This window comes from Protopterus annectens, chromosome 14.part0 (assembly GCF_019279795.1).
Source record: "Protopterus annectens isolate FY-2018-M chromosome 14.part0, PAN1.0, whole genome shotgun sequence".
Classification (NCBI taxonomy): domain Eukaryota; kingdom Metazoa; phylum Chordata; order Ceratodontiformes; family Protopteridae; genus Protopterus; species Protopterus annectens.
Window position 1 is genome coordinate 30,173,274 of NC_056748.1, and position 17,548 is coordinate 30,190,821.

At 39.2% G+C, this 17,548-nt stretch overlaps 1 protein-coding gene across 3 annotated transcripts in view; it reads right to left on the reverse strand.

Annotated features, from left to right (window-relative positions):
- Window positions 1–17,548, reverse strand: part of COMTD1 (catechol-O-methyltransferase domain containing 1) — a 106,285-nt gene that overhangs the window by 54,917 nt on the left and 33,820 nt on the right. For all 3 annotated transcript variants that reach the window (XM_044055744.1, XM_044055743.1, XM_044055745.1), the window contains one exon: window positions 1,795–1,913. In XM_044055744.1, coding sequence (XP_043911679.1) covers window positions 1,795–1,913 — 119 coding nt within the window. The remainder of the gene's footprint in view (window positions 1–1,794; window positions 1,914–17,548) is intronic.

Here is a 17,548-nt window from a genome sequence, read left to right on the forward strand (position 1 = left end):
CCAGACATCAGTACGTATAGTTCACAATTCAAAAACATCTGTACAATAGTAAAAATAAATACATTACAAAAAATTAACACAGTATAGAATCACCTTACTACCCTGGTAAAAAGTTGAAAAGTAGAATGAAGAAAGATCAGGGTGATGGTGTAGAGAGAAAAATTCTAGAAAGGTAAATAACACAGCACAGGGGCATATAACAGACACTCCAGTGTTAATGAGAGACAAAAAAAAAGGTAGAAGCAATAAACAAAATGGTAAAGGCAATACAAGTAATGTGAATAAGGAAGGGGATTGATAAAAGGAGATAAAAAAAAAGATACAGATGACCAGCAAAAACAAAACTCTGTGAGAGTAAACGGGAATATGAATACAAGTAACAGAAAATTGTGCCCACAGTGAAAATGCCACAAAAACCAAGCTCAGAAAATAAAAGATAGTGGAAAAGTGAGTCAGAAAGAGCCAGAGAAAAATATGGTAGCAGCAGAAAAATAAGTAAAGCAGGAAATGACATTGAATTGTTGAAGGAAATACTGTGCAATTTGTGAGAAAAAAGAAAGTAGAATAAACAGAGAGATGATCGGAGAAAGAAAAATGCACAGAGGTTACAGAGGTAATGACCCTTTCTACTTGGCAGGCAGTTTACAATAGTACGAAAACCTAAACCTAAAACGGTAAAATAATAGATCCTTACATAGACACACACATATAATTCTTGTCCCAGAGTCCACAGAGTCTATGGGCTTGCAAATTGTCTACTGGGGGAACAGAGCCACGCGTAATATGTGCAGTGCTACAGTGCAGCATTATTACACACAAAACTTTGGGGTGTGGGGTCCTCAGATGCTCATAGTGATAGATACCCAGATGGACTATTCTTGTCCGAGTCCACAGAGTCGATGGGCCTGCAAACATTTTACTGGGGGGGACAGAGCCAAGTGTTTACTGCTAGAAATGACTTATGACTTAGAGTAACTAAAGTGACCTTGTGTATTGTGCCACTTATTTTTTACATACTCACACACACGCACACACTCGCACATAGACACAGACACTCACACACACACACACTCACACACACTCACACACACTCACACACACACACTCACACACTCACACACTCACACACACTCACACACACTCACACACTCACACTCTCACACTCTCACACTCTCACACACACACACACTCACACACACACACTCACACACACACACTCTCACACACACACACTCTCACACACACACACTCTCACACACACTCTCACACACACACACTCACACACACACACACTCACACACACACTCTCACACACACACACTCTCACACACACACACACTCACACACACACACTCACACACACACACACTCACACACACACACACTCACACACACACACTCTCACACACACACACACTCACACACTCTCACACACACACACACTCACACACACGCAGTTATTACTTTTTATAGATCTTTTCTCTTAAGTCCTTCACTGTGTAATGGCTTGGACCAGCTCCACAAAGCAAATGTTGCTTTCCCCTTCTTTTGGAATGTATCTGTTCTACTAGACCATGACAATCAGGTCTGTAAATCTGCAAATAAAACTCGAAAAGGTGCTTCATTATTTTCTACATGGATAGATAGGAATGAAGTTCTTCATATCACAGGCTTACACCATGAGTGCGTGAATGTGGCATTCTGACTTACTGCTCAAAAATGACAAAGTGAGTCCTACTTTTGGAATGATGCTCATTACATACTGCCAGGAAGAAACAGAAGGATATCACTCACTTCTTTCCAGTACGGTCTTCCAATGTTTGCATAGTCTTCACTGATGTCACACCCAACTACCTTGCCATCTTCAGGTAGAACGAGTGCCATGTTCAAAAGGTTGTAACCTGTATAAACTCCTGGAATGCAACAGGATACGAAACAGTCATCAACTTGTGAATGCCACAAGGAAGGCTAGGACTTGTTTTATACTAAGAAATGGTTAAGAAATGACATGTGTTAATGAAAAAGTTAACATTGCCCTGTCAAGTTAATTGCAAGTTTCTGTCTTTGGGTAGATATGAAGAGGTCTTCTGTGTCCTGCTTCTGTTTTCTGAATCTGCTTATCATAAGTTCACATGTACATTCGTCGTTCATGCAATAAAGGGCATCGATCAATATTATCTCAGATACTGTTGGTTTAAAAGCCTAATCTCCAGCCCACTCATCTAAACATTTCTTAAAACTTAATTGTTAGCTGATCTTACATGTTTAGGTAATGTATTGCAAAGTTCAGCAGTTCTTATATTAATATATAATACTTCCTTACTTTCTTATTACAAAATTTAATTCAAAATGCTAAATTATGTTTGCACATCTTAGTACATTTATACACTTCTAAATCTAAAACAGACTGTAGAATCGTATCATGGAAGAATTTAAATGCTAATATTAATCTACCCCTTAAATATCCATGATGGTACATAAATTCAGTCTTAAATCCCACTTCTTGTAGCTCAAACCTCTTACAAAGGAGATTTACCTTGAACAGACTAATATTTTCAGTTGTCACACATTATACGTACACAAAAACTTCTATTCTAAAATAGTTCTTATCCATACTTTATATGGTATTAAACTATTAACATGTCCTTTAGTAATATTCTTAAACATAATGTGAATTTGTCACATAGCCCTTCAGCAAACTGACAGTGAATATCAAAATTAAAATTATTTTCTGTTGATGTATCCCAATCTTTATAGTTGTGAACTTCAGTAAGAAAAAAAAACACACACACCTACTTTCTTAATCACTGGATTGCCAAAAAACTTTACATTGCATTTATCCGTGCCAAACCTTAGGTCTATATCAAATGCTCACTTACCAGTCTACACCAAATATTTATTGGGTTCCTATTGTAGCGTCGACAGCTTAGGTTGTCGAATGCTTAAACATCGACACCTAAGCATCGAAAGCTTACAATAGCGAACGGCCACATAACCTAATTCTTTCCTCGGGAAAGAATTTGTGTGGCCGTTATTGGGGATTTGCCCTTTCTCCAATGTACAGTAATCTCGCAGTTAGTATATCCCCACATCAGGGGGGGGTGTTCAGGGAGAAGCCCCCCCACTATATTTGGGTGTGTTTGTTTATTTTGTTTACGGACGGCCACGCACATTCTTTCCCAAGGAAAGAATATGATTAAGCGGCCGTTCGCTACTGTCAGCTTTCGACGCTTAGGTGTCAATGTTTTAGGATTTCGACAACCTACGCTGTCAATGATATGATATAGACGCTATTAACAGTTAGAAAATTATAATCTTTTTCACAAATAAAAAAAAACTGTTGCATTCCTGTATAATCAACATTTAAAAGAAATCAGTATTAAACAATACGGCCCAGATATAAAGCCGTTTGGGACTCCAGAACATACCCTTGTTGATACTGATACGACATCTTGTACAAACACTGATTGTTTTCTTTTAACCAATTCATTTTAAGTAATACTGTATATATTGACTGACAGCTTAACAGATCACCTTTCCTGATTATTCATTTACAAACATCTGTGCTTATATTTCAGACACATTTTTTCTGCATCTCTCTCACACACACACACACACACACACACACACACACACACACACACACACTTTTTACTGTTAGACTTCACTGTCCCTCTATGTATTTTGTTATATTTCTTTCAGCTGAACCAAACCTCAGACTCAAATTCTTGCTAAAGGAAAAAGCTGCCCCAAGTCTGCAAGCTCATAAAATACCATTTTCCACAGAGGTTTGTTAGTACTTTAGAGGGAACTTGGCCTACTTCTGCTGCTTATACAGAAAGTCTTCTGCTCTTGAGAGTGTTAAGTTAAAACGTCTTTTTCCCCACTTCAAGTAACACGCAATTATATTGTTTATGTAGCTGGCTGCTTCTATGGTATCTTTGCCCATGGAGTGTATGATGTTCTTGCATGCATACTTGCAATATCATAGTTTTATATTTTTCAATCTGAGACAGCAGTAATTAATTCCAAGGAACCCTTCACCAAAGGCATATGAGTACTGGGGAGATGGAAGCTATAAACTGTTAACAAGCTGTTTTTTTAAAGTCCAAAGTTTGATTCCCTCTGTTTTCAATAACTCTGAGCAAGTCACTTAAATAGATAGTGCTCCAAGGCAACTAAGAAATTGGGCCCCATGGTCTTCTGCAGCGCATATCTAGTAACTACCTATGAACTCTGTGTTCGCCTATTTACTATAGTCTTATTCTCTCCTTTTAATTTCCAAAACATTTTAACAAGCTCCAGTTCCTAAAGTACACCTCAGTATGTTCTTGCAAACTGCACTGAGGACCTAAAGCATTGTTTGCAATATTTACATTTGTGATTAACTTTTACACAACTCAGTGTTCATGCATGAAGATCTAAGTGGTGTAGCACAACTAATGTTGTGCAATTTACTGCTCACAAACCTGGCATTCCTCTTAATCTGTTCTCAGACTATATTACATTTAACTGCAAACAGCCTGAAAAATACCTATTTTTTGTAGTTTGGAAACACTATCTTCCAAACGCATAAATCGGTTTTAATGATCCCCACTTAACATTAAAGCCTGCAGCACCGTTATTAGGAATCGGCACTACAACAATAACTAGTCATGTGGCAGAATCAGAGTGACCACAGAGAAGGACTTTCAGCATAGAAAGTGCAAAAAGGAAGAGTCAGAGTGACCACAAAGCAGGACCTCCAGCATATCATGTGCAAAGGAGGTAACTCAGATACTATTTAGTAACAGCTTCCTGGGACAGTACAAGGACAAGCTATATTATACATAAAATACACACACATATAGATTATTTTTAGGCTAAAATGAATCCTTATTTTCCCTTCCATGTATTCAAACCCTGGACCTACTGCACATGATGGCATAACTCTACCCATTAAGCTATGTGGATACTGTCAGATTCAAACCATCAGCCCCATCACCCATATGAATGCCCTAGCCTACTGAGCCACACAGGCTATACATATATATATATAATGCACTCTCAACAAAAAACAACCCAAAATATTAAAAAATAAAAGACTACTCACATTTATGCAGGTGAGCAAGCCCCCATGCACCCCCCATATCGGGAGCTGTGCCTCCCCACACCCCCCTACTTTAATATTCTCTCTCTGAGATCACACTACAGTGGGGGAAAAGGGAAGATTCCCTTATCCCCACTGTACCACGATTTAAGCAACAGTTTTAGTTGTACAATCTACACCACATGTTGATGTACAGCTAAACCTACATGCAAACAACTGTTTGTTTACTTACCTTCTGGTGAAAGTGCATTTTCGATAAAATACACTTTAACGAATTTGAGCTCACTCATTTACATTTCAGTGAAACGTGTGTGGAGAGATCTAGATCCTTGTATGTATGTGTGTATAGATATATATATATATATATATATATATATATATATAATATTATATACACACACATACACATATACATACATATACACACATACACTATATATATATATATATATATATATATATATATATATATATATATATATATATATATATATAAATAAATAAATAAATAAATATATATGGTTACCTATCAAAATATCGAATGATAACATCTAAACTCAAAACATCAAGGCCATAACATCTAAACCTCAAAACATCTAAAAGTCATAACAGCGAATCTCAAAACATTGAAAACTACAAAGCAACTATAAATAAAAACCTTGCACACTGTTTAATACATTTATGCAGGGGGGGCAAGCCCCCCTGCAAAGTGGGGGACTCTGCCCCCCCACACCCCGTAAATTAAATATACCAACTCCAAGATCGCGCTACAGTGGGGGAAAGGTCAATTACAAATTACTTTAAAACATTTAAAGATTAAAAAACTTTAATCTTATGGTCTCGACCATTTGCAGTTCGAAGTTTTGAAACTTCGAGCTTATTAAGGGAATCCATATATATTTATATATGTATATATACTTATATATTTATATAGGGCTTCATGTCATCTGATACAATCATACTTGACTAAATCATAACATATCAAATTAAAATGGTTTAAACTCAATTTTACTTAGCTGGATGGCTGGCTGAAACAGCATTTAGTTTATTGTGCCATACTTATAAGATGCGTACATACAGATGTTCTAAGGAGGTCCAGTTTTTTTGCAACCTTCAAGAAATTGCTTTTTGAATGTCTGCTTAACAGTTGCTTGCTGGGTCTGTTTATTTTGCTGTTTAAAGAATGTTGTGGATGGAACATTAAATCCCTTGGCAAACTTGGAGAAGGAAAACTGAGAAATCGAAGATATTTTGAAATCAGCTTACAACCCTCATCTCACTTTTTAAGGACCTCTGAAGTAGAAGTTCCAAAAATGAAGTCTATCCAAGGTAGAATTCAGAATTTTATTTTTGACATCATTGGGAGATTGAGAATTAACAAACCAAACTTCCTCATAATAGTTCAAGTGGCAGCAGCCCTGAAGTGGTGTCACTAGAATCTTAAACACATTTCAGTGATTAACTACTTGAGACACAGAAGCAACCCGATTATACAAAGCAAGTTTCCCCCTCAGTAGAAGAAACAGATGCCAAACTATTCCTTATACTCTCAGCAAAAGAGATAAGTATAACACTTCAACATATGAGAATTCTAAAAACAAGTGTTGTAGACGAATACACTTATAGCAAGTCATCCCTTCCTTGTCAGAAGATAATTAGTATCAACTGGATTTTCAATTAAGCAACATCTCTCTATACTTGGGGGGTGTTCAGTGGGATCACTTACATATAAAAATATGTAAAGAATTCTATGTACATTGTGTCTTATAGACTAAGACCTCAAAACCACGTCACCAAATAAGCACACAAACCAGGAAAAGGCAAAAAAGAGCAGCGGAGCACAAACCCAAGCACGCTGGTTTATTCAAGGCAAATAATGTTAGCACAAAACACGCTTTCGGCGAGCCCAATGTCTCACCTTCTTCAGACAAAATTACAAGCCAACTAACTAGCACTTTTATATAAAACAGGGTTCAATAATCAGCAGTCAATCAATTCTAATTAAATCAAATCAGTGCTACTTATCTAATCAAATTAATAAATGTAAAACAATTTAATTTAAAAAGATAGCTGAGTTCACGTTTAAAAACCTATAAGACAGTTTTAAACTTCATGATTAAACATTGTAAATGTAAATAAATAAATTTATAAGTCAAGTATATATCAAATACTTATAATTATATGAGTATATGTATACTTATACAAATAAACAAATAAATATACACATAAATATATAAAATTGTGTTTTAGTAAATATATATAAAACACATTAAATGGTAACCTAAAATACATCTTAAAACTTTGTATATTAACATAATACAAGATGCTAAATCATCTTAAATAGTTGATTCAATAGTCCATAAAACACACAACATTCATCTATTTAGTGAATCTACTTGGTTCATTTAAAATCAATGACAGCACATATTTCCATATTAATATGTGTAAATATACAACAATTTGTGCAAACTGGCATCATGCTTCACTACTATAAATCTACCTTTTTGTAGATAACAGTTTAAGAACACAGGCAATGGATACGTACTCATTTAAACCTGGATGCATATATGCACATGTACGTATCTGCCAGACCAATTCATTTATTTCTAAATGAATCTGCCAAGGGCCACCTTTATTGTCCACCAAAATTCTGCCCAAGACTGTAAACTTAAAAAAGTGTCCGGGACAACAATTAATGTGCCTTGCGAGGGCATTATTCAAATCCTGCCTGGCTATAGCATAGGTGTGTTCATAAATGCGCTGTTTAAGCTTTCTTTCTGTTTTCCCTATGTAGAAAGCGGCGCATTTTTGACATAAAGTCCCATACCTACTACTAATATCACAGGATGCCCTTCAATTAATGGATTTCTCAGTCACATTAATTTCTTTTGTGACGAGACTAGTGAAGGCGTTATTGAAGGCAGTCAAGAGAATGTAAGTGACTTATCCTATCTCATTACCGTTTTTGACTCTAAACTGTTCAAGTGCAGGAAACTGCAACTTGAAATTTCGTATTTAAAAGAATGTTTGATCAAGAAACTGGTTCCGAAAGGTCTGCGGCAATGGCGCTTTCCTGTCGGATTAATGGAAGGTTCACAATTCCATAAAGATTTGTTAGCCCTGTTTGACCAGCAGGGCTTTGAGTACATGAATTTGTTGATTGTACAATATCAGAAGGAGGTTGATTGTTTTAAAACTGAACTTGCAAGGCTTGAAGAGAATATTAAGGAGGACTCAGAATTTATTAGATGCTATGGCCAGGCAGGATTTGAATAATGCCCTCGCAAGGCACATTAATTGTTGTCCCGGACACTTTTTTAAGTTTACAGTCTTGGGCAGAATTTTGGTGGACAACAAAGGTGGCCCTTGGCAGATTCATTTAGAAATAAATGAATTGGTCTGGCAGATACGTACATGTGCATATACGCATCCAGGTTTAAATGAGTACGTATCCATTGCCTGTGTTCTTAAACTGTTATCTACAAAAAGGTAGATATATAGTAGTGAAGCATGATGCCAGTTTGCACAAATTGTTGTATATTTACACATATTAATATGGAAATATGTGCTGTCATTGATTTTAAATGAACCAAGTAGATTCACTAAATTGATGAATGTTGTGTGTTTTATGGACTATTGAATCAACTATTTAAGATGATTTAGCATCTAGTATTATGTTAATATAAAGTTTTAAGATGTATTTTAGGTTACCATTTAATGTGTTTTATATATATTTACTAAAACACAATTTTATATATTTATGTGTATATTTATTTGTTTATTTGTACAAGTATACATATACTCATATAATTATAAGTATTTGATATATACTTGACTTATAAATTTATTTATTTACATTTACAATGTTTAATCATGAAGTTTAAAACTGCCTTATAGGTTTTTAAACGTGAACTCAGCTATTTTTTTAAATTAAATTGTTTTACATTTATTAATTTGATTAGATAAGTAGCACTGATTTGATTTAATTAGAATTGACTGACTGCTGATTATTGAACCCTGTTTTATATAAAAGTGCTAGTTAGTTGGCTTGTAATTTTGTCTGAAGAAGGTGAGACATTGGGCTCGCCGAAAGCGTGTTTTGTGCTAACATTATTTGCCTTGAATAAACCAGCTTGCTTGGGTTTGTGCTCCGCTGCTCTTTTTTGCCTTTTCCTGGTTTATAGACTAAGACACTAGGACACAGCTGTACTAAATATTTCTTTAGGAAAAGAGCAGCAGATTCAGCAGGGTTAAAAACATCTGAATTCTACGTATTCTGATTCATCCAATTGTGAGTCTACAAAGTGGCATGAAAGCATATAAAAATCTAATTCAAGTCAGAATGTGAAAATGTAAATTTTAGGAGGGGGGTGCAACGTCTGTTTAAGTTCTCAAAAGCCAAAAGGTTTAAGTTTGACAATTTAACCTTATGAACCTATGAGGGTCCTTATTGGATTACCGAAGTGGCAAAACTTTGAAAATCATATGGCCGAGACCATAGGATCGAAGTTTTGAAACTTTGAAAAAAAAAAAAAAATTAAAAACAGGGCCCCCCCCTGCGCCCCTCAGACCCCCTGCTAATTAAATATACCAACTCAGAGATCGCAGTACAGTAATGAAAATGGTAAAGCTCCTATTCCAAGCTGAACGGCGATCTCCATTCAAAACCTTCAAAGTTTTGAAACTTCTATCATATGGTAATCTGATAGGGACCCATCTATGAAGCTTTAGCCTTTATCAGAGTTCTTGAATGTATGTTACATGGTTTGGTATCCTATATTTACTGTGCAGCATGTGAGTACATGCTGATGAAACTGACTGCGTGCAATCTGTCTCCATGTCGTTATCTGGAGCATCAGCATTACTAAATGTTAACTGTCCAAAGCTAACAACGATAGCAACAAAATAATCCACAGATCCAGAATACTAAATGTTACACAGTCTAAGCCAGCTATAACTGCACCCTTTATATTTCCAGTCGAGTAAACTTCCTTCCTTCTTTGCCCATGGGCAGCTTCCTTTACATCTGTAGTAGCCTCCTATCCAAACTACATGCAAGGAGTAATTAAAACTGTTTTTATTACCTCCAACATTTTCACCTTCATGATATTTTCTTGCAAAAAATATGATACCGCCACGTCTGGGGGCATTCCACCTTTATTGTCAGATCAGAAAATCAGCATACTCCCCTGCATTGCATCACAAAACTAAGTTCAGTACTCATGTGATGCATGCTTCATCCAGGTCATAGTTGTGGGGCAGCAGAGCCTATTCAAAAAGTCAGTGAGTGTAAAATACTGAATGGGGTGGATACCAGAATCACAGGAGATGCACAGACACACATGCAAGCACAGACACCAATGCAGCTCCGTTTAGAGGTTCACCGATTCACATATGGCATTTCTCAAGGATGTGGCAGGAAATTGGCAAACCTGGAGAAAACAAGGGGAGAACAAGCAGATTCCACACAGAAGGCACCTCACCCATGAGCTGAGCTGCAGATGAAAGTACTATACAACTGCAATGCTACATCACAGTGTCATCCCCTCCCCTTTTAAAACCAAAGAAAACAGAGCACTGTGCATACACATAGGGCCCTTACAAGCCTAGCCAAGTACAACCCCTGTTCCCAAGAATATCAAGGTATTAAGCAGAATTAAGTCAATAACTACTGCCATGTCCAAAGAGGGACACAGGTGAAACTCCTAGGGTGAATTAGCAAGTTCCCATCCAGTCATTCAAATTACGCTTAAATAGGGTCACTGAATGGCTCTGCTTCACCTGAACTGGAAGTTTGTTCCAGAGGACAGGTAACCTCTGAGAGACATATGTCTCTCCAGCAAGTCCTGCTGACGTCACATATTAGGTTGAGTTCCCTAAAGTGAGTGCATCTTATACCATTTGATTTATGGATATGAAGCATTTCCATTAGAGTAGGATCTAAGATTGCTTTATATGCAAGGCAGAGATCGGCGCTGAGTAGTCTGTAAGACACAGAGTACAGTGACAGTGACTTCAGTCTGTCAACATATGACATATGCTGAAGACCCTGAATTTTCTTTGTAAGAAACCTTTGAGGTATTTCCAGTTGCTGCAGGTTCTTGGTAAGGTACATACCAAAGGTAGCATAGTACTCTCTTATTGGCTTAATGAGTGAGGAGTACAGGGGGATTATAACCTCTTTTGCTCTGGATGCAATGTCCTTACTTAATGAGGTGGGCGACAAAGAAAGTCTTTCTTACCACTGTGGAGATGTGGTGGTCAAAGGAAAGGTTGCTGTCAATCTGTGTGCCCAAATCTCTCACCACTGACAGTGTGCTTAGGGTGTGGTTATTAATGTGGTAATCTGCAGGTTTGTCTCCCTTGCCAAAGGGGATTATAATGCATTTTTTGATTGTGTTTTAGCCCATGACTTTGGCACCAGTCATTTGTCTGCACAAGTCTCTCTTGTAGGATGTTGAGTTTGGGGACTGGATGACTGCACCCAGTTTGCAATCATCAGCAAACTTTGTCAGCCATAGGCCTTTTGTTTTAGAGCGTACATCCAAGAAGTAGATTCCAAACAAAAAGGGCCCAGGCACAAATCCCTGTAAAAAAACACATGTTACGGGCCTGCTGGTGGAAGTAGAGTCACCTATTTTGAGTGTGTGCTTTCTATCGGTAAGGCAGTTTGCAACCCACCTGACAATATATGGGTTGATCTCCATCTGGGTGAGTTTATCAATGATGCCTGAGTGGGGAATAGTGTCAAAGCCCTTTGCTAGGTCCAGGTAGGGCATATGCATGAATTTGCCTTTGGGGAATGTCTCAAAGAAGTTCACCAAGTTCAAGAGGCAGGATCTCACTTTAACAAAGCCAAACTGGATCAGGTCTAGCATTTGGAGGTCTCCTATTTCTTTGTTGATAAGGTCCATGATCATTCTTTCCGTAGCCCTGCAAATCAGCTTGGTCAGGCTTACGGGTCTCCAGTTCTCAGGGTCTGTGGAGGCACCTCTTTAATGCAACAGGATGATGGTTGCTGTTTTCCATTCAGCAGGTACAAAACCAGGGCCTTAGACTATGGTTAAAAAGAGCACCCAGTGGTGCAGCTAGTTCCTGTTTTAATCCATTTAGAATGCAGCCTGTGATATTAACAAGTCCCACACAGGCTGTGATTTTGGCTTTGGAGAGAGAATTTAAGACCTGCTCCTTGGAGAGGGCAGGTGGTGGGGATGCTTTGGGGGATACGTGGTGGGGACAGGGGGGAGAAGTTTTCAGAGAACTGGTCAGCTAGCAGGTTGGCTAGTTCTGTGGGTTCAGTATATGTGGTGCCATTAACAAGTTCTGCACAGATCTGGGTTTTTCCTTTAAAATTTAAGAAGGCCTTATGGTTATCCTTAGCAAAGGAGGCTTATTTGTATTCATAGTTAGCTTTACAATGCCATACAAGGTGTCTTATTTGCTTGTTTAAGCACACATCCCTCTAATTAGCGAGGGACCATAAAGCTTTCCTGAACACCCACACCCTAAATTCTAGGTTTAAACAAAAGTAGTTACTATTCTACATATACTGTAAGATTATATTGCAAAGTACTTCCACCAATAAAAAAGCAGTGCTTATAACCTGGACCTGTTCTAAATACTACTATCATTTAGAGTTCCTTATTTACTGGTTTTCTTTGTATATTTATCCATTTTCTATTAACTTTCTTCAAGAAATCACCATACTTAGTCGTGTCTTCTTCTGAATGTACTTCCTAAATGCAGATGTTTCTTTATCCATTTTCAAGTTTTGAACTCTTTTGAGGATATTGGTGCCCTTTCTCTAATGGGTTCCTTTGTATTTAGGAAACCATTACTTTTATCTTCCTTTATTTCTCTCCTAGTATACTAGAGAGCGGCACTGGATCCCCATGACTTGTCACTCCCCAAGGGCTGTAAATTGCCACTTTATTTTGCTATCCTATTCCCAGCATTTCTCTGCTACTGTCTTACATAGCTTCTTCTCCCCTCCACCTCCTAAAAGTACAGTTGTGTACCTACTATAAATGTAGATGTAAGAGTGTATTCACTGTTGCAGTCATTACAATTGGGTTATCCTGCTGGCAGGCTACCCACAGTCGGCCTGAATTCCAAAGTCCTGGTCCGGCGTCGGGTTGCTGTCGCCTCCTCCCTGACGTCAGTGCAGCAGGGGTATAAAAGATGCAGCCGACGCCATTTTCTTCAGTTTTTCTTGCCCCAGATGTCAGGTGCCCCCAAAAGGGTAGGCTAATTTATGCCAATAAACATGCATGCAGTAAAGTAAAACTCTACCTTCATCTACAAGCAAATACACCACATAGGTTGTATAGAATAGAGAAGTACAGATTAGACCCAGCAAAGGAAAGGGGGATGGTGGGTGGGTGACCTGGACTGCAACAGTGAATACACTTGAACATCTACATTTATGGTAGGTACACAACTGTACTATGTTCATCGTGTTTCACTGTAGAGGTCATTACAATTGGGTTGAATCCCAAAGCTATGTTTGGGCGGCTGGGGCTAAATAGGATTAGGAGAGGCAATGAGGCCCTGCAGAACTGCGGTGGCAAAGCCTGCTCTAGATTTAGAGTAGAGTGATAGTGCTTTGTAAAAGTGTGCACTGAACTCCAAGTTGCAGCCTCTAAGATGTCTTTGGTTGGTACTCCTCTGAGGAAGGCTGCTGAAGTGGCTGCTGCTCTGGTTGAATGTGGCCTAATGCCCTTAGGCACTGATTTGCCATGCAGTGAATAGCAGAAACGAATGCAGTGGCCTATCCATTTTTGAAATAGTCTGCTTTGAGATAGCCTTTCCTTGTGATCCTGCAGCATATGCCACTAGAAGTTGTTCAGTTTTTCTGAAAGCTTTGGTTCTGTCCAAGTAGAAACATAGCTGCGTGTGAATGTCCAAAGAATGCAGAAGTCTCTCACCCTTATTCTGTGGGTTTGGATAAAAGGTAGGCAAATGAATTGTTTGATTCAGGGCCACACTGGACACTACCTTAGGCATAAATGTCGGGTTTGTCCTCAGAGAAACCCTGTCCTGATAGAAAATGATAAAGGGTTCCACAGCCATAACTGCCTGTAACTCAGACTCGTCTTGCAAAGGTTATTGCTAGGAACAAAGCTGTTTTCCAATACAAGAATTTTATATCAGCTGTAGAGGCTGGTTCAAAAGGAGGCATTGTGAGTTTTTCTAAGACATAATTTAGGTCCCATGCAGGTATTGGTGCTCTCCTTGGGGGTCTTATGTTTTTGGCCCCTCTGAGGTACTGCCTTAGTAATGGATGAGAGAATAGAGGTGGTTCTGTATTGTAGTGAGCTGAAATGGCAGAGGCATGAATTTTAATAGAGGAAAAGGATAGGCCTTTGTCCAGCATCTTAGTTAAGTATTGTAAAATCTGAGGAATATTTGGTACAATTGTGTCAATTCCTTGTGCCTGGTTCCAAGCACAGTATCTCTTCCATTTTTCTGCATAAGATTTTCTGGTGCTAGGCCTCCTGGCTTCCAAAATAACATCCATCACTGCTTTAGACAGAGGCGTGTTTTGAATGGTTACATTATCCGCCATGCTGCCAGGTTTAAAGGTCCTGAGTTGGCTGTGCAGGATCTGACTGTTTTGTTGAGTCAATAAGCGAGGCATTTGAGGCAATGTCCAGGCTGGGCATTGAGACAAGCTCATTAGGATTGGGTACCAGTGCTGGCGGGGCCAGTCTGGGGCAATCAGTATCATTTTGGGCTTCTCTTGTCTGACCTTTAGGAGTACCTTGGGGAGGAGAGGCAGTGGGGGAAAGGCATATACTAAGTTTTTCCAGCTGAAAGACAGAGCGTCCACTTTCCATGCTAGCTTGTGATAAGTCCTTGTGCAGAATTTCTGTAGTTGGCAGTTGTGAGGCGAGGCAAAGAGGTCTATGTCCGGGCATCCCCAATTCCTTGTTAACATGCTGAAGACTTGTGGATCCAATTTCCACTTGTGGGGATCCATTAGGTTTCTTCTTAGTGCGTCTGCCAGAGAATTTATCCTTCCTGGCAGGTATTGTGATTGCAGATGTACTTGGTAAGTCAAGGCTGTGTCCCACAAAGTCATGGCTAGTCTGCAGAGAGGGTAGGAATGTGTGCCTCCCTGCTTGTTTATGTACCACATGACTGTGGTATTGTCCGTCTTTATCAATAGTTGTTCTGGATGAAGTAGATCCTTGAGGGCTGTCAGGGCATTTTGAACAGCTAGCATCTCTTTTTGACTGATATGTAAATGCATTTGGCTTGCGGACCATGTGCCCTGAATACATCTTCCTGCCATATGGGCCCCCCAGGCATAATCTGATGCATCTGTTGTTAATGTCTGCCTGGCTGTGGGTAAAGTGAAAGGCTGTCCCTTGTTGTGGTGACAGGCCTCTGCCCACCATCGAAACTCCTGTTGCAGGCAGGGAATGAGGGTAATTATTGTTTCCAGGCTGTGGCAATGTTGAGTCCAAACACTTTTTAGATACCACTGTAGTTTCCTCATATGCAGTCTTGCATATGGAATTAGCAGTATGCAGGATGCCATGAAGCCCAAAGCCTGCAGAATTTTTCTTGCAGACAACTGGGTCTTTGCTGCCAACATTTTGAAAGAAGTAGTCAGTTGTCTTTGTTTGTCTGGCGTGAGATAAGCCATCTGGGCAGTTGTATTTAAGCTTGCACCCAGGAATATTATCTCTTGTGAGGGTACTAGTTATGATTTCTTTTTGTTTACTGTGTACCCTAGGCATGTTAGTAATCTTTTTACAAACACCAGCTGCTGTAATAGAATGTCTTTGTTCTCTGCTTGAATAAGGCAATCGTCCAAGTAAGGATAAATTTGTATTCCTCTGTCTGCAAAATGCAATTACTGGTGCCAGGCATTTTGTGAAGACCCTGGGCGCAGTAGATAAGCCAAAGGGCAGTGCAGAGAATTGGTAGTGCATTGAGCCAGCTATAAATCTGAGGTATCTTCTGCATGAATGTCTGATTGGGACATGGGTATGCCTCTTAGGTCCAAAGTCACAAGCCATGCCTTCCTACCCAGCATGGGCAGAAGCTGCTGCAGAGTCAACATTTTGAATTTCGGAATATCCAGAAATGTGTTTAGAATAGACAGGTCCAATATTGGTCTCCACACATTGTCCTTTCTGGGCACCAAGAAGAGTCGAGTAAAATCCTAGTCCCTGCTCTTGCTGTGGCACTCGCTGAATGGCCCTCATGTCCATGAGGGCTGAAACGTTTTTGAGCCTCTGCCCATTGATTGTGTGGCACATCTGGCATTCCATTTGCCCTTGGCAGGGTGTGAAAATGGAACCTGTAGCCTTGAGAAACTATATTCAGGACCCATTTGTCCTGGGTGATCATGTGCCAATTTTGTGAAAAAAGTGCTAGTTTTCCCCCTAAAGGGGCTGCCAAAAGATAAGTGCTCGGTGCTGGCAGGGGAAAGTCATTGAGACCGTTTCCTGTATGGCTGTGATTTATCTTCTCCACTTTTGGAGGTAGAAGCACCCCATTGTTTAGACCTGTATGAGCCCTGTGGCTGGGATCTGCCTCTGGGCCATCTTTATCTGTCTCTTTGTGGCCTGTCTGACACTGGAAAGGACTAATTCTTTGCAGGCCAGTTCCTGCTAAATCTGGGAGGTTGTACCTGTAAGAAATCCTTGACTGTTTGCATAGATTTAGCTTTGTCATCCATTTTCTTTAACCCCTCTTCTGCTTTAACACCAAACAAGGTTTGCTGTAATGGAGCATCTAATAATTTTGCTATAACACGATCAGGCAAATTCTGTTCCTTTAACCAAGCATGCCTCCTAATGACAGAACCCGTAACAGTGGCCCTGCAGGAGGCCTCCAGAGAATCAAAACCACATTGTAGAGTATGCTTTCCCACTTGTTCAGCTGCATGCAATAAATCCTGCATTTCTTTGTTTTCTGCACATTCAGAATTTGTCAACATTTTCTGTTTTAGTAGTGACATAAGATACTGTTGATATTTAAGCATATGAAATTGACAATTTAAGGCCCTTACAGCCAAAGTAGCAGAAGTGTAAATCTTTTATCCCCCCATCTGTCCAGGGCCCTAGAATTCCTGTCGGAGGGAATAGTTTTTTTGCAGTGGACGCCTTGACCCCTTTGGGACCCTGAGAAATACTTTCTGGGTCAGTAGCAGGGTTTCTATAAAGAAATTTATGTGAATCAGGAACCTTGTAGTATCAGTCTGGCTTAACAGGAGCTGGTGGTAAAGAGTAGAGAGTGAGACTGGACTCTATAAATACATCTACAATGTCTAAAACAGGATGAATAGCAAGGGGCCTGTGCTGAGGTAGTAAAAGAAAATCTCTGAGCCTTTTCTTAGATTCTGAGTAATCTTGGCTTTCCCAATGAAAATGCTCCCTCATAGTATGCAGGGTCTCCCCAAAGGAATACTCTTCAGGAGGAGAGGCTGAAGGGATACATTCT